The sequence below is a fragment of the Patiria miniata genome, unplaced genomic scaffold (assembly GCF_015706575.1).
Source record: "Patiria miniata isolate m_02_andy unplaced genomic scaffold, ASM1570657v1 HiC_scaffold_22, whole genome shotgun sequence".
Lineage (NCBI taxonomy): Eukaryota > Metazoa > Echinodermata > Asteroidea > Valvatida > Asterinidae > Patiria > Patiria miniata.
Genome location: NW_024037061.1, coordinates 15847990 through 15872218, shown reverse-complemented (window position 1 = coordinate 15872218; position 24229 = coordinate 15847990). Strand labels below are relative to the sequence as shown.

The 24229-nt window shown below is 38.1% G+C and overlaps 1 protein-coding gene across 2 annotated transcripts in view; it reads right to left on the bottom strand.

Annotated features, from left to right (window-relative positions):
• LOC119730155 (plexin domain-containing protein 2-like) overlaps positions 1–24229 on the bottom strand; it is a 60720-nt gene that overhangs the window by 18636 nt on the left and 17855 nt on the right. For both annotated transcript variants that reach the window (XM_038202934.1, XM_038202935.1), the window contains exons 4-8: positions 22254–22376; positions 11043–11096; positions 4221–4285; positions 3692–3785; positions 2405–2500 (exon numbers count right to left, since the gene is read on the bottom strand). In XM_038202934.1, the coding sequence (XP_038058862.1) occupies positions 2405–2500; positions 3692–3785; positions 4221–4285; positions 11043–11096; positions 22254–22376 (432 nt within the window). The remainder of the gene's footprint in view (positions 1–2404; positions 2501–3691; positions 3786–4220; positions 4286–11042; positions 11097–22253; positions 22377–24229) is intronic.

Below are 24229 nucleotides of genomic sequence, written 5' to 3'. Positions count from 1 at the left end.
AACAAATTGTGAATATTTGTTTATATTTATTTTAAAACAAATTTTTTCCCCCAAGAGAAACTGATTTTACTGGACATTGTTCCCCTAGAGCAGTTTGTGTTAGTAAACTACATGTACATGTACTTAATAAGATACAGCACCAAGAATCCAATCTAAAATGAAAATATATATGAAGAATGAAAATGATAAAATGAAAAATGTCCAAAGAAAAAAATGTGTCTACGTTTCACCACGGATGTGCAAGTCCCCTTTTCAATTTTTTTTACCCCCCAATCAAAATGACTATGCTACGCCACTGATCGGGTGAGTTATTATTTTATAATTTTGAGTAGTAATTTTGAAACTTAGTTTCCAGAGCTACTTTTGTTCTGTAATTATAATGTTGATGGGAGTTCATTCTTATATTTGGTTGTTCGTTATTCAATCGTTTGTCTGCATTTCTGTGAACGAAGTTATCTACATCTTGAACTTTAATGATTCAAACAAAAGAGATTTACAAGGATGAGTTTGGCAGTCAACTTAAATTGAATCATGATGGAACGATAAACATTATAAGATGGAATTTTTTGTTTGTTTTTGCGCCGGGGTGATATAAATCAAATTAGGTTTTGCCCTTCACCGACGTTTTAAACACTGTATACTCAGTGTGTCAAGGACCGTCCAGAAACTGTGTCGTTGTCCGTATTAAAGAGTTGCATCAACCTTGAACCCTGCGTTATAAAAAATGCTAAACTTTATCCGCTGCAAGGATTATACGACAGTAACATCCATAAGGTCGGCCATCTTTAAAGTCGTGGGAATGCCGATAAAAAAAAGAGCATTGGATCTGCTGGCGCGTAGTTCAGGCAAGTCAAAAGATCTAGCTTTTTTGTGTCTTTTCTTTGCTTTTTCTATGAAAAGTGAATTTCGTTACCCACCCACCCACAATTTCGAATTTTTTTTTTGAAATTTAAAAACATCGACAATTTTAAATGGCCCCTTAATATACCTGTTTATGGTTTTAATAAAAGTGAACAGATCAAATTGTACATTATTTGAATATACAGGGTGAGTCAAAAAAAGCGGAACCCAAACCCCCAAAATTATATTTCATATTAAAAAAATTATGTAGCACCCAATATAATAATGACTGGAAAGCCAATTTCATAAGCTACATTTAGATGAAAAAATACTGAAATTGCTCAATCAGTTCTAAGAATATCACCATTTAAACACAATGACCCTAAAACCTCTTTTGTCCACAAATGCGATTTCAAGAATCGCCGTCACAATTGTCTTCAAACATCACCAGCGATAAAACCTCAGTTTAAAAGTTAAAAATATTCAACAAAGTCGTTTTGAAAGCCCGTCTTTTAAAAAAAAGTGCATTTTAAAAGTCATATTGTTTGCCTATAAAGGGGCCGTTCACAATTATCAACATTTTTACAAGTGTACAAAGAGTACACTTTTTCAAGACACCCCCCCCTCCCCCCTAAAAGTGTACGAAAAAAATGTTGATTTTTTTTCACACAAGTCTATATATAGACACTTGCAAGGGTTTTTGTAACTTTTGTAGATCAAGTTTTTGGCCATGACATGTGACACCGGCCGTTAAAAACACGGAGTGGATACGGACTATACTTGTACATGTACATAACAGTACATTTTCATGTACGTGTGTAGGACAATGCCGCGCATGCTGTACACAATACTTTCATGGGATGCAATGCGGGGCCTAGCGCGGGGCGCGACCGGCTCGGCAAGTGCTCGATCGGCATCGGTTGCGGCTGTCGGCTGTGGCGACGGGCGAGAAAACAGATCGACATTCAAAAAAACAAAAACAGCATTAGGCGGACATTAACGGGCGAGAAAACGTATCGACATTTAAAAAAAAAAAAACGTACGGCGGCCATTAACCCCCTCCCCCCCAGTGTACGGTTTGTACGCTCGTGAATATGTTGATAATTGTGAACGGCCCCTAACCAGGGTTGTTAATAAAGAAATTGTGTACTACAGTTGTTGAAACAAGTATTCTGTGACGTTTTCTTTGTTGTTCCAAACAGTCAGAATGCACACCGTAAACTGTTTTTTTCTTTTGGATGAAACATGTTTTTAGGGTCATTGCTTTCAAATGGTTATATTGTTTGAATGGATTGAGCAATTTCAGTATTTTTTTCATCGAAGGGTTGCCTACGAAATTGGCTTTACAGTCATTATCATATTTAGTGCTACATATTTTTTTTAAAATATGAAACATATTTTTGGGGGTTTGGGTTCCGCTTTTTTTCCCGCTTTTAAAGTGTTACCAGTCCATCGTACATCAACAGATTAGACTGAATGCAATCTTTACTTAGAATGGAGGATTTCAGATTTTGAATGCCATTGAATGGTTTATGATAAGAATTGTTTTGCTGAGGAAACTTACTTGGAAGTGGTGAAATAAGAACCGCTGTGCCACTGTCGATAAGGGACATGTCTAGCTCAACCTTATGGTACTCAAAGATTTCTCGCTTTTTTGTAACTATAATCAAGCACAAAAATGAAGAAAAAAAATACTATGTTACAATCAGTAAAAACCTAAACTTCACAAACATTGCACTTTACATGTATATACACGCAAAAATATTTCTAACAAAACTAATACAGAGAGAATTCAAAATCAGTCAATTACATCTTTTGTTCACAGATCAGGTGGCATTACGAGTGTCAAATCAGTTTGCTACTGGCCAAACATTCATAATTCATCATTGCATTCCATATTTTTTTATATTTTGAACAAAAGAACATTATAACAATACCTTAAAAAGTTGCACTATCTGTTGTTTTTGAGTTTCACCCCGCAAATAATAATGTTTTTTCTTTGTTTTACGATATCTGTCAAGCAAGGCAATTTCACTTTTGAACGAGGCAAGCAAAACCTCCAAAAATAACAAAACAAAAAAAATCGGCCCACGTTTGGTTATGGAATAATTATTTGAGGAATTTTGAATTATTTATAGCTTAACAACAATTCAGTTCTTGCAAAGTGGACTGTTTCCTGACCCTGTCACAAAGGACAATGCATGGAATGTGCATGCAAATTTACATGAAAAGCCTTTTTTTAGGGGGTTCCAGATACCCATCATTGTAAAACTATTTATTTTCATTAAAGTTGCGTTCCCCGTGCTATTTTCGAGTTTCATCCCAATCGAAAAATAGATTCCTTTTTTAATTTTTTTTTTTTTTTTTTAAGTTATTCACTTTTGAATGAGACATATTGACCGAAAAAAAATAGCCCATGTTTAGTTATTGAATTATTTATTACTTTACAATTTCAAATTATTGGCTGTCAGACAATAACTCCGTTCTTGCGGGGAGGCTGGCTAGATCCCACCCCACAAACAGTATCGAGAAAATATAGGCCTACAGACCAAGAGCCAGTCTACTTGCAAAGCACTGCACTACTGGATCTGTTTTGCGGGCTTTTGTGGCCAAACCAAATAACTTTCTTTTTTAGATGGTTGCAGCTAGTCGTCAAAAACTTGAAGTAAAAACCCTGTTTTTCTTGTTTGAATAAAACATATGGAAAATTTATCAATAGAAGAAGAAAAATTGTTGAATATAGCACGGGCACACAACTATAAAATATAAACAAAATGAAAATTGGTTTCGAAACGTTTTGAAATTTTCAAAGACCACATCTTTAAGATCTATATGAAAATCTTAGACTCACATGGAGCAATCATTTGATCAATATAGTAGGCATCAGCCAGGCCAACTTTAACAGGATGGCCGTCCTCTGAGATACTGGAGATAGGAATGGGGACCTGAACAAAAATACAAAGCGGACAAAATCTACGTCTAACAGGTGCAGATCTAGAAATCAAAATGGGTAATTCGAGGTGAAAATGAGAAGGGGGGGGGGGGTGGATTGACTGACGTATCTAGATTTTGGGTCAGGAGGGGTTGGGATGGGAATTTCCTGATAAAGGCCAACCCTTATCCTCTTTTGTTATTAATCTATCAAATTGGGGGTGGGGACCTAAAATTGTGAAGAGCTGGCCGTATTTCAATTCCTAAGAATTTAAAACAGTGAACATAACATGCCTTTTCCAAAAGCCACAAACATGAAACCATGAATACAACCATGTTAAAATTACCAAATTATCAAGCATTCAAAAATAATACTGTTCTGAACAAACCCATCTATAAGCAATTAATTAATAAACCAATAATGACAAAATAAAGAAAGACAGTCTCACCTGCTTATAAGCGAATAGGATCCTCCCATCTTCAAAAAGTGTTGCTTGGAATGTAAATAAACCAGCTGGTAAAACAGAAAATGTACGTAAGTATTAATAAAAAATACAATTTCAAACAGCTCGAAAGCACAAATGTTTATCCCCTTGCTGTTGCATCATAGTAACTTTCTGCAACTAAGCAAGTAATATAAACACAACCAAGCATAATGCGTTGTGTGCCAAGGAAAAGGTCGTAAGCAGCCCAGGAACCCAAAAAGCACTTTTGGAGATAATCAAGTTGAAAGGTTTTGTGCTCCCATTTCTAAATGAAAAATCACATCAAGCTGAAATTTGGGCTCATGAATGTCGTGAATAATTAAAATCATATTGTGCATATTTATTTCAAAATATCACTTAATTTTGAAGTTAGTAAAATTTTTCTGCTTATGACCTTTTACCGAGAACTCCATCTGCCTTAAACGTGAACTTGCCTGCAAACGTGCGCTTAAGCAGCATGTTAAATCCTAAGCCGGGAACAAAATGGGCTTTGCGTACCCATTTTAGCGGGATGTTAGGGCGCTTGGAACATTTTTTGTTGCATTATAATTACACGCTTACGACCTTTTGCAGGGCACAAATAATGAAAAACCTCCTTCCGTCCTTTGTTTTCTGTTAATGACATCAGAATGACGTAGCCCCTTGAGACAATATGTATATCAAATGAAAGATATTTCAAAGCTTTATCGACTACCCAAATAACCCGAATTTGATTTGTTTGCCCTTACGACCTTCTTCCAGGCACCGGATGAATTGTTATCACACATATACAGACATCCAGCTTTGCACTGACACCACAACCGAACTGCAGGCTTAATTCCATTGGGTCATGTTTAATTTCCCTTACTTGCCATGTGCTAGCTAAAGGAACCTTAAAAAGATGTAACAAACAAAACGCATGGTACTCCAAAAGTGTCAGAAAAAAAAACGCAAATTAGGTTTTCAATGCTATATTTCTAGGTACACACTGTAACATGGTAGGCCTATGAATTTAGTGAACAAACCTGCTCTTTTTTAAACTAAAAAAAAGCAGCATGAAATAAAAGCTGATGAGAGATATGAAAGCTTGAGTGATATGGAGTCCCCATGCTCATATCGACAGACTTTTTTTTGGCATATGTATGGACATGAGCCATTTACAAACCTTTTGCTTTTTTTCCCAGCTTTGCCTGAAGTTCTGGCATCAGGCCAAAAAAAATGTTGCGCTGCCCGCACAAAAAAATATCAGGAGGGTACTTGGGGGGGGGGGGGGGGGAGAGATTGGCCTTTCTGCTGATTGACGAATAAATTAGGCTTCAATGAACTTGTGCACGCACCAACTATACCCCGTGTAGGCCTACGTGCACATATGCATGCCATACAATCTACAGTGCAGGTACACATTCATGTACATACGATCATACAACATGCCCCAGGCCTTGGCCTCATCAGTTACACATACAAAATAGAGTAAACTCAAATTACAGTGAAATCTTGACTCAGGGCAATTCCACGGTTACTCACGTTACATTTTTGATGTACTTTGGAGTTTCCGTGGGCTGTAAATTACCTTACTGAAAAGGTTTAATAACTGTTATCCCCATGGTTGATAGAGTAGACCTAGACCTACCTAAGTACCAAAGATGACATCCAGAAAAATGTGTTATGTATGATAAACAAGAGGCACAATTTCGTAACTCATGTTACAAAAATGTAACGTGAGTAACCAATTTTGTGCGTCTTGTTTTATCATACATAACACACTTTTCTGGATGTCATCTTTGGTGCTTGTAGGTAGGTCTAGGTCTACTCTATCAACCATGGGGATAACAGTTATTATAAACCTTTTCAGTAAGGTAATTACAGCCCACGGAAACTCAAAAGTACATCAAAAATGTAACGTGAGTAAACGTGGAATTGCCCATAAGTCAAACTCTGATAACTCAAAACAACTGTTAAGTCAAACAATTAGGAATCCATTCCCTTCAGTAGTATATGGTATACATTTTACCCTGCTTAACTCAAAACTCTGTTTCAGTCAAATTTTGAACCTGTTCCCTTGAAGTTTGACTTATCGAGATTTATTGTATTGTATGTTTTTGTAACGAAATGAAAAATTATAAAGAAACAGTACAAGGAAACATTACAGAGGCTTCGTCTTCAGCTATAGATTCAAAATATCTTATTGAAGGATGTGGATGGGGAGGACATTTTATCTCATTAAAATGATAAATGCAAAGATCTGAAAAAAATTGCACAGTACAATTCATGCAATATGTGATGCACAGAGCCATGAGGAAAAAGAAATCTAAATTTCAGTCCAATTGTTAACCACATAGCAGATGTCACAGACAACTCTGCTCACTATTAAAGGGACACTAGGTCCTGAAACAGCCCAATTGGGCTACAAAACGCGCTTTGAACAAAATGATTTTAATCGGAAATAACATTTAAAAGTAGGATATAAACATCCACACAACTATCCTTTCAAAACTGGGCGTTTTTGTGTAATTCCTGTATTATGCGTGCGAGAACGAATTTCGGGGTCCACTTTTGCGACCCCATAAATTCGAGCTAGCTGTTTGGATGCTAATTGTGATTTCATTCATGAAGTGTTCGTCTTTTGCGGACGTTGAAGAAACCACTATTTTTGCATTGGTGATTGGTCACCGCTGTTCCCGAGACACACAACGTATATATCACACACTGAGAACGACACGAAAAACATATTCGTGCTCTGTCGTGTCCGATGTAAACAAGCGGTTTTTTTTCTGTCTTTTCTCTGGAACGGTAAGACATTAGGTTGGTTTCCTTTCAACCAGATGTTTGAAATAGGCTCAGTAAACAATCCAAAACATGAAATTTTCGAGGATTTCAGGACCTTGTGCCCCTTTAATTTGCAAAACATGACAGTGATTGATCGACACAAACAACCTGTTACGGGTCTATAACAGCCCTGTAAACCCCCAAACCATGATACATTATACAAATGTTGACTGTTTGGAGTGGTATAGTCTCTGCCTCGGCGTTCTATTTCCCCCCAGCTGCGCTCTAATGGATCACAGAGGGAGGCTACTTTAACTATTTACCAGAGTTTAAGCAGTCAATATTTGTTTCATATCAACTCACTCACAGATTCTGCTTAATTTTACATGATAACTGATTAATTTAATCTCAATACAATTAAAAGGTACACTGTATTGCTATTTCAATATGAACTTATTTGAAAATAAACTTGACTTTTTTCACACCACCCCTTCATGAAATGTTTGAACCCAGCTCTGTAGCCCTAGCGCCGGCGAACAGTACGTGCAACGCGCAGCCCCGTATGTATTTTCACACAATACCAGTTGATATGCAAATAGTACTTTGGTTGCTATGCATAGTCTTTTTGGCAGGCACAGCAAGATGTCAAAAATAGCGAATAGCATGTGACTTGCTCTCAGCCAATCAAGATACAGAATCTGAGGGTGAGGTGTTATAATTGTGAACCAGTTATGAGCAAACAGCACATATTTTGGTTGGTAAACCGGGTCTGTTGCTTGCTCTATGGCCTAATCATCATGGCTCTGCTAAACCTTTAATGAAAAATGCCTGCTAATGAATTAGACATTTCCGTGCTTATGGTTGGCATATTTCAAGGGCTATAGCGAGGAATTTTGGTTTTCATTAACGCACATGCATACATCCTGTAATGTGGTTAGCACAGAATTTTTTTCGCTTGCACTGTTAGCGCAGATTGGGGATCGTTAGAGCTTAACTCTATGGTGGCCTTGAAGGATGTCATGATTATTTTTGCGACGTTGTGAATGTATTCGCGACTAGTCATGAAATACTTTCGCAACGTCGTGAATATGTTTGCGACGTCATGAATTTAGACATGACCTAGTCATCATGAATTTTTTTGCGATGCCGTGATTTTATCAACTGGTCCTGATTTTTTTTGCGACATTGTGAATTTATTCAAAACTGGTCCTGAATTTTTTGGCGATGTCGTGAATTTATTCACGAAAGGATCGTAAATATTTTTGTGACGTGTGAATATTTTTGACGACCAGTTGTCACGCGGCACAAATATGTGCTATCCCATGATGCACACTGTTGAACCCTTCAAGTTAGTGGAAAAAATATTTTCAACAAAAAATTCATGACAAGTTGCGACTAAATTCACGACTTGTTGTGAATATCTTTTGCGATGTTGTAAATTTGTTTCTGGACTCGCGAATTCGTTTCACGAAGAGTCGTGAAAAATTATCACGACATTGCAAAAATATTCAGGACAATGCGAAAATGTTCTCGACTTGTTGTGAATAAATTCACGACTTCACAAAAATTTTTATTGGCCACCATAAAATTCTGTGGTTAGCAGAGCCATGAAATTGGGCCCGTTCTTGCTGAGCAAAGTTTTTTTTTTCAAATTTGAGTGCACAGCAGAAGTTAAATGAAATTTGTCAATGTAGATCTGCTCAAACTTTGGAGGGGGAAAATTTGAAGCCAGAGAATCAATTGAACAATCTTTTCTGTTTATATCAACTATACTTTAAGTAAAAATAAAAATTTTGAGTTTTGATATCATCAAAACCTTTCCAGACAGCTTATTGATCCGAAAATCCTTTTCTTTGAAATTGGTATATACGTGCTTTTTCAAAATTTTGATTTTCTTTTCCAAACAAATTCTAAAGGAATATAATATCCTGTAACAAATGAAATTGCGTGTTTTCATTTGCAGGCCGTTTTAAAGGTTTGAAAATGGTGTTTAATAGACGGTGCACTTCAGTTCAGAAAGTTTGGAGTGAAATTTTACAAATATTCATATCTACTGACGTTTCAGCTATGTTAATTTTTTAACCATACGATAATCGTGGCGGGTTTGCGACAACTCCCGCACGATACATGCAGCCAGACCGGCCTGGCTACACTACAGTTCCTACGTTCTATCATAATCTCTGCTATTTTGCGTCTTTTCCTCTCACTGGATCGTAAAACCCATGGTTTTCCAAGTCTTGTTTCAAGTGTCGTTCATGATTGCATTGTCGCAACAGTGCGATACTAGCCGTATACCCACATGCACATTTTTGTAACATGAACACCTGTTGAAATTAGTATTCAAGTGCTGCACTGTCGCACCTGTTGAAATTAATATTCAAGTGCTGCAATGTCGCACCTGTTGAAATTAATATTCAAGTGCTGCAAGTGTCGCACCTGTTGAAATTAGTATTCAAGTGCTGCACTGTCGCAAGAGCGCATGCGTATTAGGTCCTGCTGGCCTCAGATTCGAATTAGGGACGTCCCGCTCCCTATTCAAAAGTTGAAATTAATCACTCGGTTACCTATTAATTATCATCGGCCCATTTTTGTGTGTGATGTTTCACTGGAAGCACATAACTAATGTAATTCTAGAAAATTATCAATTCAATTCGAAAATCTGCTTTTCGGGGTGCCACACCCAAAAAGCATGTATACACCAACTTTAAACTCAACATAAATTCAATAACACAACTGAATGAAGACAGCATTTAGTCATTTTTAAAGTGTAGAACATGTCATGCACAGCATGGTTCTATATAATGGCAAGTGGAATGGAAAATGACAGATTCCTTTTTCACTCTTTCTTCCGGTGGGTTTCTTTTTTTATGGAGCAAGGAAATGTTGGAAGAAAGAAATTCACAAGGATGAAATGTACGAAACAAATGGGGAAAAAGCAGGCAGAAACCTGGGAACATTTATAATTCAAGCGTAAAATTATACCGTACCAATGATACCCAGGCAGACACCACCACCTGATAGGAAAAAAGTGATTATATTTAGAAACAGAACTCTTGACTGACAAGATTCTCACAACATGCCCAAGTCACCTGAACCATTCTTTAAAAACCATAACTCAATTAATTTCCCCAATTTTTTACATTCTTTAAGTTTGAATCAGAGTTGTATTCAAGAATATCACAAGGACTAAAAGAAAATCTCTGATTTTAATGGATACTTGTTACTCTAAATCCCGCCGCGCACGAGAGCTACGTGCTGAGCAAAAAGTCACTCGAAGCAATTTGCCGAGCTAAAAAGATTAACTAGTCAATGAAAGCACATACTCTACTCAAGTGATTTATAGATGCGGACAAACGCCACTGAGCAGGCAAAACTATATCATGAAATCATGTGACCAGAGAATGTGCTTTCATTGGCTAGTTAATCTTTTTAGCTCAGCACGTAGCTCAGGTTGACTGTACACATGGTCAGTTTTTCACCTTGCGAGGCAAAAACATCAAACAGGACAGATATTTGCCTCATGGCATCGTGAAGCAGAAAACTCAGCAAAAATTTACCGCACACAGGGATATTTTGTGAGCTACATGATGGGCAAACGGCCTCGAGTGACTTTTTTTGCTCAGCACGTAGCTCTCATGTATGGCCGGCTTTAGGTATGCACAGTATCAGCACATATTTTTTTTCTCCTTTTTAAAAAATTTTATGATCAATTTTGCAAGAACTGATTTTGGAAACTAATCCATTTTTTTATTATTAATTTGTTTTTTGTTATTTCGTTTTCCCTCTTTTAATAGAGTTGGGGATTTCACTCAAAGTTAAATCGTGTTTTTTCCCACTGCTTGCATGATGTATTAAACACTGTTCATTGCAGCACATGTGTTATCAAGGTTTTTTTCTTTAAAAACAAAATAAGACAGAGATTTTAAGAGCTTGAGTAACTTGACAAACGTTCTTTAGATACCCCGACAAAATGTCAACCAATGTCTCACTTGTGTCCCCTAGTACTTTTTCTCAAAATGCAAATTTTGCTTTGCCACTTACCAGGAATGTTGTCCACAAGATTCTGTTCCCTCCATTCCACTGTCAAAGCAGTTCCTTAGGAAACAATTAAAAAAAAATAACATTCAATCCTCCACTTATTTCTAACTGTTTCAGCCCCTCAATCAGTATTGTAGTACTCGTACTCGGTACTCGTATACTCGAGTACTACTTGAGTACTTTTTGAGTACTCGTACTCATACTTGAATGTCAAAGTACTCGTACTCGAAATGCCGATGATTGTACTCGGGCAGCAATTAAGGTACACGAACTCGACATGTTGCAATTGTACTCGATCATCAAAGTACTCGTACTCGAACAGCAGTACTTGGAGAAAAAAGTGGCATAGCTTGACTGACCTAAGCTTTGCTTTATTTTATCAATACTTTCAGTTTCAAATGGTTGATTGGCTTGCGGAGAAATCAGAGTTTCCTGATTTTCCTCTGTGTGCGTCCGGACAAACACATTTAACAGCTAGCCGTGAGTGGGTCTATAAAATCGGTCTGACGGGGACTGGGCCAATTTCGCACAATGAACCATTAGCCATATGGCCGTATTCGGAAGTACAAGTATTCGTACTCAGAGACCTGTACTTGTACTCGGAGGTAGAAGTTCTCGTACTAGTACTCAGCAAAAAGTACTCGACTACAACACTGCTCTCAATCCCAACATTTTGAAGCACTTGGTTTGCAAAAACCCTATTGAAGAAACTTATAAAGTGAAAGAACAGAGCATTTTATCAGTGCTTGACTCCAACTTCGCACTCCTCATTCCCTTTAAAAAAAACTTGATTTTGCAAGGGTAAATACGCCTTTGGGACGCTTGTGCGTTTATGAGAAATATGACTTCTATTTCGATAAAGTAAAGGATGGAATAAAACTTTATGACAGCAGTCACAAAATAATTGTAAAACGAGCCAAAAAAGAAGAAAAAAAATGATGCGTGATACTAACTGCATATGTGATGTTGAATTTCCAAAGAATTTGTGAATTAATGACATCATTTTTCCTTGAATAATGTAAAAAAAAAATTTTTATTAAAGGATAAAAAAGCGACGTAAACCAATTATAACGCTGAAGGTGTGTGGGTCATTTTGGCGCCTAGCATAACTAGAGTTCCATAAAAAAATAATGACATGAGCAGGCAATGGCAGACTGCAAGGCCAAACCAACGCACTTTTTTACCTGTCGTCCGATTTTGATAAAAATTGCTGTGCTTGTAGGTCCTGATAAGCAATGAATGCACACCAATTTTTAGCACGATCCGACCTACCACGTGGTCAGGGCAGAAACCACAAAAAAATGGACATTTTTAGAGCAAAATACCACCCTTTTGGTAGAAATATGTCAAAACCATGTCAATTTTCATCGAATATATGCGAATTTGGTATTAAAATAGTAAGAATTACATGCTCAAATCAACTCTTTTGTCAAAATTAAATTCAATTCCAAGCGCGCTCGTGGGGATAACTAATTATCAGTGGCATCCCGGGTGGGTGGGGGGGGGGGGCGTCTCAATTCCAAGCACGCTTGAGGCATAACTAATTATCAGTGGCAATATTCTACAGAAGTTTGAAAACAAACAAATTATGAGGGCCCCCCCCCCAAAAAAAGTCAAATCCTGGGTGCGCCACTGCTGATAATTTATATTACGAGTCTGGTTAGACCTCATCAGCCCTAAACATGAGAAATTCCCAAACCAAGATTAATTTAAATACCTTTAGAAACAGAATAGTAACTTGTGTTGGTGGATTTCTAATGTAAAGTCTATAAATTGACTCATATGTAACCTACCAACTGTACAAAAATAGTCATAAAGTTGTACATTTTGAAGACCCCAATTGATTTTTAGTGGATTCTGATAGAGGAAGACATGCTCTATCAAGTCATTTTTATTTCGTTGATTTTCAGAATGATACATTATTACATACATTGGGTCAAAGGTCACGATAACATATTAAAGGTTACGTGACCTACTTTTCACAAAATTTCATTTTGACAAAAGCGTTGATAATTGAGCATGCAATTCTTATTATTTTAATACCAAATTTGCATATATTCGATGAAAATTGACATGGTTTGACACATTGCTACCAAAAGGGTGGTATTTTACTCTAAAAATGTCATTATTTTTGTGGTTTCTGCTACATGGTAGGTCGGATCTGGCTAAAAATTGGTGTGCATTCATTGCTCATCAGTATGAAGCCCGGTAAGGGACAGGGTGGAATTTGTTTTTGGCATTTGCTAATTCGTTCGCACGAATTAGTAATTCGTTCGCACGAATTAGTAATTCGTTCGCACGAATTAGTAATTCGTTCGCACGAATTAGTAATTCGTGCGAACGAACTACTAATTCGCGCGAACAAATTACTAATTCGTGTGAACAAATTAACAAACTCCAGTAATTCGTTCGCACGAATTACTAATTCGTTCGCACGAATTACTAATTCGTTCCCACGAATTACGAATAGGAATTCGTGCGAACGAATTACTAATTCGTTCGAACGAATTACTAATTCGTTCAGTAATTCGTGGGAACGAATTAGTAATTCGTGCGAACGAAATAGCAATTCGTGGATACGAAACAGCAATTCGTGGGAACGAAATAGCAATTCGTGGGAACGAATTAGCAATTCGTGCCAACGAATTAGTAATTCGTGCGAACGAATTAGTAATTCGTGCGAACGAATTAGTAATTCGTGCGAACGAATTAGCAATTCGTGCGAACGAACTACTAATTCGCGCGAACGAATTACTAATTCGTGTGAACGAATTAACAAACTCCAGTAATTTGTTCGCACGAATTACTAATTCGTTCGCACGAATTACTAATTCGTTCCCACGAATTACGAATAGGAATTCGTGCGAACGAATTACTAATTCGTTCGAACGAATTACTAATTCGTTCAGTAATTCGTGCGAACGAATTAGTAATTCGTGCGAACGAAATAGCAATTCGTGGGAACGAAACAGCAATTCGTGGGAACGAAATAGCAATTCGTGGGAACGAATTAGCAATTCGTGCCAACGAATTAGTAATTCGTGCGAACGAATTAGTAATTCGTGCGAACGAATTAGTAATTCGTGCGAACGAATTAGCAAATGCCAAAAAAATTTCCACCCTGTCCCTTCCCGGGCTTCATACATCAGGACCTACAAGCACAGGAATTTTTATCAAAATCGCAAGACATATGAGGTAAAAAAGTGCGTTGGTCTGGACATGGAATTACCCTGCTTTAAAATTGTTGAGTAAAAAAGGGTGGGAAACCTACTATGCGTGTGTGTTTCCATGTAGGTTGCATGTGTTTTCCTGAGCACGACGCCCCTGCCTGGCGCCACCTCATTAATGGGTTGATGTGAAAACACCATCTGTGAGACTCCTGTGACCAATCCAAAAGGTTTTTCCCCCCAATTTTTGGTTCTCCAAAGTTTCATAACGGCCTCGCTATTAAATAATGTTAATCCATCAAACATTTGTGTAACATTCCGGACGCTTTTGTGTAAATACAACTTGGATAAATCGGCATCCAAATAAAATACAGTAAATTCCACAAAGTGGAGTTAAGTAAAGTTTCAGCAAGTTTTTTTTTTTTAAGCCTCAGTCCCATGCAGGTGTTTACTTGTCGTATTTCATGAAGGCCCAATTAAAAAGAAACCCAGATGTTGTTGTAAATTATAAAAAAATGTAATAAATATTTTCAAATAAGTTCAAGATCATGTGAAACACCAATGTGTCCTCTTCCCAATGATACCTTGATTGTGTGTCTGTGGCCACGGATGACTGAGCATTCGTTGTTATTATGTCAAGGGACAAAACCTGTACTAGGCCGAGGTCTTGCTTAAAGATTGCTGGCTGGTTTGTTGTAAATGCAAAGGTTGAAATGGACTAGACTTGGTGCAGAGCTTTGCGTGGAAAGAGTCGTTTGCCACTTCACAGTGGTTTAAAACCATGCATTTAGTGACCCAGACATCATCGATTTTCTTGAATCATCGTCAAAAATATTATTGAAAACGAATTCAAATGCGATCGATTACCATGTAGAATACGCTGCACGTTCCTCAGCACGTGCATTTTTGTAAAAATGATGTAGATTTTGCTTTTCATGAGTTTTACTCGCCGTTGGTGAGTAGCGCCCTCTGTTGACCAATAGAGTACAGTGTGACAACAATTTTTTAAGGGCGAAACATTGCGGATCTGGGACAACGTACGTTCATTGCACTGTTTTGTGAAATTAAAAGTAAGACTTACCCATGTTTTTATTCAATCTACACAAATGGGACTTATCAATTTACTGGAGAATGTCCATTTTCGAAGGACTGCAGAGTAATTTGTAATTTTTTCCCTCGAAATTTGGGAAATAAAATTAATGATGTGGGCGACACAGGTGAAGTAATGTACGTTTTATTCAGATGATTTTTAATTTTCTCGGCTGTTTGGCTTTGAGGAAAAGAGGACGATCATGGAACATCAGCAAAAAGTTAATTCTAGTATTTTTTTTTATCAACAAAATAATAATCAGAAGTAATTTTTAACTTACTCTATTAAGTATCGAGTAAAGTTTATGTTGGGCTAAGGAAGGTTTTATAAAAGTTATCCGTTTCACGGTGTAATGTGTTCCTTGCTCATCATGCGATCGCAAAAATCTGCCTGGTCTGACCGACCGAGAAACTCATCAAGTCACACTTTTTTGTTTGTCACTGGGACGCGTTTTGTAAATTTGTTTCCATTCACTGTTTAATAATCTGATTTGATGTTAAATTTTCTCAGTGCATTGGGGTCCAGGTTATCAATGGGCAACATATGTGAGGCTAGTAGTAGATCGGTACCCACGTTTTACTTTGAGATATAAATTATATTATAATTTTACTTATCGATATAAATTATATATCAAACGAAAGAAAAGTGGCTTCAGAAAAAATGGGTTACAGAAAACAACAAGTTAAGGCCCTGGACACAGCAACTTCTTAAATCTCATGAAGCCGAATTATAATCTGCCATTATTGAATAAAGAGGCATGGTTATAACATGGACATTTCGAAGTGAATTACACCTCAAAATAACTTTTTGGTGATTTGAATTATATCTTTAGACATGTCAGGTAAAAGTAATAACAAAAACTGGAAAAAAAAATTGGGGTGAAATGTCTGGGTCTTAAACCACTGTGCACTTTGAAGGCATTGGGCCTGCATGATGAGGGGTATTAACTTCAACAATGAGAATGGTTCAACACGGTGTCAAAATTGAATAAATTATTTTAAAGAAAAGCAATGGCTCCTTTCTTTAAGCCATTCCACACGCCCAGAAAACCCTGTTGTGCACATACCTGGCCCAGTGCAGGTATGCAACGAATGCAGTCATCCGTGGTCACCAGACGCACAATCAATGTTTCATTGGAAAGAGGACGCATTGGTATTTCACATGATCTTTAACCGATATTCATAAATACCTCAGACAGTTTAGCCATTCCTATTGGTCGAGAGCCCGTCACGTGGCCGGTATTAAACGGATGATAAAGACATGGCTAGCTGGTCTTAAACACTTTTCCAGTGTCACAATAAAATGTGGACTCCTAAAAATCCAGTGCCTCTTATCGTTTCATTGGTTGAACGTTCACAATCCTCACGTAGGCATGCGCAACACTACCAGGGAGTTAGAATTTTATAGTTCTAAATTCAAAACGCAACGCGCCAGGTGCGTTCTGCGTGACATCGCGTAGAACATGATACGCGTGCGTCAATCTCCATAAAAGGGTTGTTTTCATCTTACTCGCCAGCTGAACACTCCATTATTTTGCAGGAGGGATGTTTCAAAAAGCATAAAGTGAATTTGTTGAACAAAATCGGGATGTTTTGAACGAATTATATGATTTTTTTTTACCGAAAAGGTATTTATGAATGGGAATAAATATGTACTCCGTCGGTATTTATCACTCTGTTTAATACCACTTAGAGTCTGGGTGCTGATAATTACCCTCGCCTCCGGCTCGGGTAATTATCAGCACCCAGACTCTAAGTGGTATTAAACAGAGTGATAAAAACCTCCGGAGCACACATTTATTCCCTTATGAAAATAGTTATTAGACTTTTTTTTATAATTTACATTTACATACATTTGGGTTTCCTTTTTTTTTTTTATACACATGTAGGCCCTATGTGTCCATCAGCTAAGGAGTACATGATCTTGTTTTCAAAGTAATGTATAGGATGCAGGCCTTGCTGCGATTGAAGTTCCAAGCTTGAACTGTTTGACCCTTTACATAATAGCTATGGGAAAAGTTTACATTGGGGGGGGGGGAATGGATAAAGTGCGCATTTCTACTATTAAAGCTATAGTCCATCATTTGTAATTAGTGCATTTTGTTCGTTTGAAGCAACAAAAGTGTTCAAAATCTAATGAAGGATACTGAGCAACTAACCTGATGAAGTTTCAGCTAAGCTTCAGCTGTACATTCTGAGAAAAGCAGCATTCTAAGATCTCAATTTCAAATCAAAAGTTACTGAATCATGTTTTGAATTGTTTTGAATTGCAGCTATACGCGGCGTCGCGCACTGATCCGACGAATTATAACAACCGCACGCGCGTGTGCGTCGTTCCAATACTTGTGCGCGCTGCGCTGAATAACAAAACGAACTACTAATTTAAATTTTCCTACGGTGCTTCTTAAGAATCACCGCTGGAAATGCCTTCTTTCGTGGATTACTTCAAAATGACAGCTTTCCAGAAAGAATAATTTCACAGGGAGTTTAGTCCCCTTACTATCTTTCAACCAAGTTTGTTTTTCAACAGTAATTACGCCAGTTACTTTTCGGATGGCTGCAATTGATGGACTATAGCTTTAAAGATGGTTCAAAAACTTACACAACACATTTTTTTTCATGTGTATATTTACATATTGTATCAGCCAATTTAGCCCCAGTTACTAATGGAAAAAAAATGCAGCGGAATATGTATGAACCTTGGATGCATACTTCCGAGAGTACCTGAGTGAAGCGAAACGTCACTCACCCAAAAAAAAATGAGCCTTGAAGGAATACAATACCTACCGGTAATAGAGCCTAACGTTTACTGGTGGGTATGTCTACAGGGACACAATGCTAATTGCACAAGATACCGGCACCTCATTACTTTACAAAAGACTAATGTATTTAACTAAAGCCCCTCATCAATCCCTTTTCAACACATAGTTTGCGAAACTTCTCACACACACAAAAGTAGCCTTGAGAGATTACAATGTACCTTGGAGTCGAACCTTGTGGGTAGACTGGGAACACAATACTTTTGCACAAAATGCCTCATTACGTTACCATATTACTTTACCAAACGACTCCGATTACAAAAATTGCATTAAACCCCCCCCCCCTTACAATCCCTGTTCAAAGTTTACAAAGTAAAACGACACAGAATACTTGTTTCAACAACTGTCAAAAACTGCAGTCTTTAATAGGCTATATAGCTATCCCTAACAGTCCTGAATCATCCAATTTCAATACGATTTTGCACACCCCCTAGGCAATGATGTGATTTATAAAATCAACATTTTTTTAAAAGACGGGCCTTCAAAAGGACTTTGTTGAATATTTTTAACTTTTGAACTGAGGTTTTATCGCTGGTGATATTTGAAGACAACTGTGATGACGATTCTTGAAATCGCATATTTGGACGAAAGAGGTTTCAGGGTCATGGTGTTTAAATGGTGATTTTCTTTGAACGGATTGAGAAATTTCAGTAATTTTTTCAAATATAAGTAGCTTTATGTAATTGGCTTTCCATTCATTACTTGTTTTGGTGCTATATATTTTTTTAACTAAGAAATATAATTTTGAGGGTTTGGGTTCCGCTTTTTTTGGACTCGCCCTGTATATCCAGTTTGTTAATGTGTCGCAACGCAATCCAGTTTGCGGAATGTTTGTCTCACACACAAAAAAATGTAACCTTGAGGGATTACAATGTACCTCGGAGCCCAACCTTTTTGTGGGTACCGACTGGGAAGGGAACACAATACTTTTGCACAAAATGCCTCATTACGTAAGCATAATACTTTACAAACGACTCCGTCTGCAAAAATTGTATTACCTCCCCCCTTACAATCCCTGTTCAGAGTCAGCACTATCCAGTTTGTTGTGTCGGGAATGCGTTCAAAGGGGCCTAGCTCCTAGTGGTCTCCCCAAACTCTCCCTTTCCTACCGTTAAGGGCTTAGATGCAAGGACACAATGCATAACTATAATTATTATAGTTTAAATGTATGTTAGGCAGATTTTGGAATTCTTGGCTAGGGTTTGAAGTAATTAAACAACGTGTCTTTGGCAGCTAGTGAAGACACTTCCCATTAAAGGGAATATACAACATTTGCAAACATCGAAAAATAAAACTACCAAGTTTTTACGAAATACCTTACTAGGATGTTGGTAAATGACAGTCTAAAGCATCCTGTAAAATTATGGCACCTGGTGTGAAGTCATTTTCAAGAAAATGGTATTTTTGTATACATTTCCAACGGTGGTCGTCCGACCACCGTTGGAAAAACCTAACTATTTTTCAACTACTGCTCCAAATTTACATTTTTTTCAGTCCAAATTGTGTTTGCTATAGGTTACATGTTCATGAACGGGTGCAGGCCAGCTAGACTGGTTCCCTTATCTTACAATTTTCCGAAATCTAAAATTGATCCATTTTATCTTTAGTGGAGTCGGGGAACCAGACTACATAAACAGTTGTGTTTTTCTTGGTTTTTCCAGCATTTTCAAACACGAAACTTCAAACACGTCAGTGTAACAATATTTGATCTATTATACTAACCCCTCAAATAGTTCATTTCTGAAAATTACAGCAAAAGCCAATGATGTACATTCCCTTTAACACATGTGTTAATTACGAAATTGTATCACGTAAATGATAAAATCCATTATACTCAACGGAAAATATTGGTTTGGTGCCGTGTGCAAATTTCCATGCTTGCCGTTTAATATCTCACGATTGCGGACGTAATAGTAATATCTCGCCTTTTTATAGCAGCAGTCTGGATTCTAGGCAGCCAATCAGCGTTGGGATTGTAGGCAGCCAATCATCGTTTGTGGGTTGCCGCCAAAATGCTCGGCCAATTCGTAGGCAGGAATACGTATTGATAGATGTGTGTGTCATTTGACGTCGCGGCTTCAAAAGACAAACTTGAAAGTTTAGTGGTTGTTCCACAAAAACCGGTCGAATCGCACATATTTTTTTTAGAAAAGTGGGGGTATAGTATTCAAAATCGTGTTAAATGTATTGCTGAGAAGAACAACTGGTCTTCCAATTGCTTTTTAGTTGGTTTCATTGAAATGTTCAAAAGATACGGTAAACTGCACTTGAACTAAATATAGGTAAGCAATACATGCCGAATGGGCTCCCTCCACATAGTGCTCGTACTAGGTACTCGTACTCGGTACTCGTACTCGGTACTCGTACTCGGTACTCGTACTCGGTACTCGTACTCGGTACTCGTACTCGGTACTCGTACTCGGTACTCGAAAAATACTTGTACTCGACGTGTCGAAATTGTACTCGATCATCAAAGTACTTGTAATCAAACAGCAGTATACTCGAAAAAAAAAATGGTACTACTCATGTACTTTTTTAAGAGTACTCGTACCCGTGCACGGATATCAAAGTACTAGTACTCGACATGGGAACATTGTACTCGATCATCGAAGTACTCGTATTCAAATAGCAGTACTCGAAATATAGCTTGACTTACCACGGCTTTATTTTGTAGATACTTTTATTTTAAAATGGTTGATTGGCTTGCGGATAAATCAAAGTTTCCTGATTTTCCTCTGTGCACGTCCGGACAAACACATTTAACAGCGAGCCGTGAGTGGGTCTGAATATCGGTCTGACTGGGCCTGACCCAATTACGAACAATGAATCATTTGCCGTATGGCTGTATTTGGAAATAGAAGTACTCATACTCGTACTCTTACTCGGAATAAAAGTACTCGCACTCGTACTCGGAAGTACGAGTACTCGTACTTGGAGGCCTGTCCTTGTACTCGGAAGTACAAGTACTCATACTCGGTTAACTTACCAGCAGAGCTCGGTACTCAGTAAAAGTACTTGTCTGCAAAACTAGTACAAAGGAGAGTATTAAAGGTTGGTGTAGTGGTACTTTCCTCACCTTTCACCGCTGTGACTCTGGTATGAATCCCTCTCCTCGGCTAATACGTGGGTTTTTAGTCCCTGCCCGATTCTGTGGTTTTTTTCCCAAGGACATTCTTCTGAGATTTTCCCCCCACCTCTTAAACTGTAACTTCATCTCATTGTCTTCTCTCCACAGGATGCAATAGGATTGTGCCCATATAAAACGATAGTAGTTTGTACTACTAGTTTGCGCCATACATGCTTAAAATAGTACGTGCACATGGAGTGCCTCCCTTCATATGGCTACACTATTATTACTGTAACGTCGGTGCCGGGCCGTCGGCAGAGGGCGCCAGCACGGACCCACGGTGCAACTGTAGCGTCAGGACCCCTGCGCTTGGCCAGGGAGACCCGTTGCCGGACTGCGCCGACTCATCAGTAGTGCGACCATGGAGCTGTGTTTATAGCGCCATGGTGTGACATTTTGTATAACGTTCTTTTTGTTGTGAGTTGTATCAAGAGAAAGCCTCGTGTAAAGAAAGTGGCAAGAATAAATGGCCTGGAGCCCCGAAACCCTGAAGAATAGTGTCTGTGGTTTCATTTGTCTGGCATGTGACATTAACCCAGGATTCGGTCGACGTTACATTATTTTAATTGGTTTATTAAAAATTCAAACATCACAGCCCTAGAGCTGAATTACATTCAAAAATACATAGAAATTCATAAAAGTTTAAAGTAATGTAGCAGTTTGTCAATCAAAACAGAAAAAACGATAACGATAGAAGACAGACAATGCTGTTGTTATAAAAAATATACGAGTGACCGCAACACTGATGACTTCAATATTAGGTTTGTGCCTTTCACTGACGTATAAACACTGAACACTCAGTGTGTTATCTCCCGAGTGAAAGCTGGAAAGAAAATCACTCGGGTGGGACTCGAACCGACGACCTCCTGCTTAGTGCAGACATCTTACCACTCAACCACCGAGCTTGCGGTACCAGTTGGCTGGTTCGAATCTGATGTCTATACGTCAGTGAAGGGCAAAACCTACTTTCGATTTACATCACCCCGATGTACTGATGACTTCTTTCGCTTACCGTTGTCGTAAAACCTGACCCCTGCAGCTGGCAAGTCTGACGGGCAGAAGTTGCCCATCAACGGTGCAATGTATTGAGTGGCTGCTAGGTGTCTGTGGATGTAGGCTCCGGCATAAATGAATCCTTTTCACAGGAAAGAGGAAGAGAATGAGTGAAAGTGAAAACCCTCTTTCATAGAGAACAGTTCAACACCATGGAGGGGTGCATACCTATGTTCCCCAATATCGATATTCCCCAAAATCTTTACCCTATAACCCTAACCCCATAGCCCTAGCCCTAACCCTAACCCTAAGGATTTCGGGGAACATCGGTATTGGGGAACATACATGTAGGTATTGGGGAACATCGGGTAGAACCCCCCCCCCCCCCCCCCCTATGGAGCCCACACAAGATTGTTTGGAAAAGTAATGGTCATTCATACGCAGTTTTGGCTGCTGAGTAAATATGCTCTGTAAAAAATGTACATAAATTCCTTGAGTTTTCCCTAATATTTCCCTGAGACATTTCCAAAATTCCATGAGAAATATTTTCACTTTAAGGAGATTGTTGGGAAATCAAGAGGTGCTGCAGCACAGCAGATTGTTATTCTCTGGAGAGGTGTGTAAACTATTCAAAATGCACGCACACTAAAAAGCCACCATAGCTTTCGATCGACTTGTGATCGACTTGCGATCGACTTGTGATTGACTTGTGATCGACTTGTGATCGACTTGTGATTGACTTGTGATTGACTTGTGATCGACTTGTGATTGACTTGCGATCGACTTGTGATTGACTTGTGACTGACTCGTGGTTGACTTGTTGTTGACTTCTGATTGATGTCTTGAGTAAAACTCAGTAAAGCTTCTTCCTATTTTGAATGCATAACTTTTTGTCAAAAATTGTCGGCTCCTACTTATCCAAGCAAAAAAGTATTCTGTTGGAAAATTCTTTGTGTTTGCCTTCTGAGCATCCATAAATGCTTCGTTTTGTAGGAACAAAATCAACACTTGCAATCTGAAACTTATAACAATCTGAACTGAACCGAACAGGCAAATCAGAAATATATTTTGTACAAATTAACAAAATTGAAGAGGAGTCAAAGAAGAATTCAAGAATGTTCACAGTGTCTAATGTGCAAGGTGACTAACAACATCCCAAATTTTTGACAAAAATGGTGCCTTCATTCCTCGGATTCATGAAAAAAGTTTGGGGGCGGCATGGCCCCTGTTGCCCCCCCCCCCCCAATATTAACATGAAAAAAAAGGCTCCTCCACACAGTAATTTCTCAATGGTCGTGCACTGTACCCGGACTCTTTTACGTGAAAAACCATATGGGCCTGACGCCCGTCTGCCCTACTAATAGTAATAGACAGGCGTCTCTAAGGCTCATATCATTTTGCACGTTAACAAGTTGGGCACAGTGCACAGTAGTTTAGAAATTTCTTTATGTAGGATGCATGCATCGTATCAGGCTCCAGTTTCGCTTTATTTCTAGGAAATGACAGGTCCTGTTCAAATGACAATTAATGGATAGCCTTATGTAGTTTCTACCTTTAATAATTCAGAAAAAAAAGCAAAAAAATAGTTAGTGGCCTGATGTTTCGACCCTAGCAGAGTCTTTCTCGAAGGCTAAATGACAAGACTATAAACATAAACAGGTACATGTATACATTACTGATGTAACAAAAAACATAACTGATGTAACAAAAAAACATCAGTAATGTATACATGTACCTGTTTATGTTTATAGTCTTGTCATTTAGCCTTCGAGAAAGACTCTGCTAGGGTCGAAACGTCAGGCCACTAACTATTTTTTTGCATTTATACCAAAGGTCCTTTTAGTTGGTAAGCAGTTTGCAACAGCTAATTCTATTTTTCATTTAATAATTCAGCTCAGAAAACGCCACGGATGGAAAAGTGAAAATGGAAAGTTTGACGTTGATGACGTTTTGAAGTGTTGTCAGCACTACACAGAAATTTCAGTTTGGCCACTA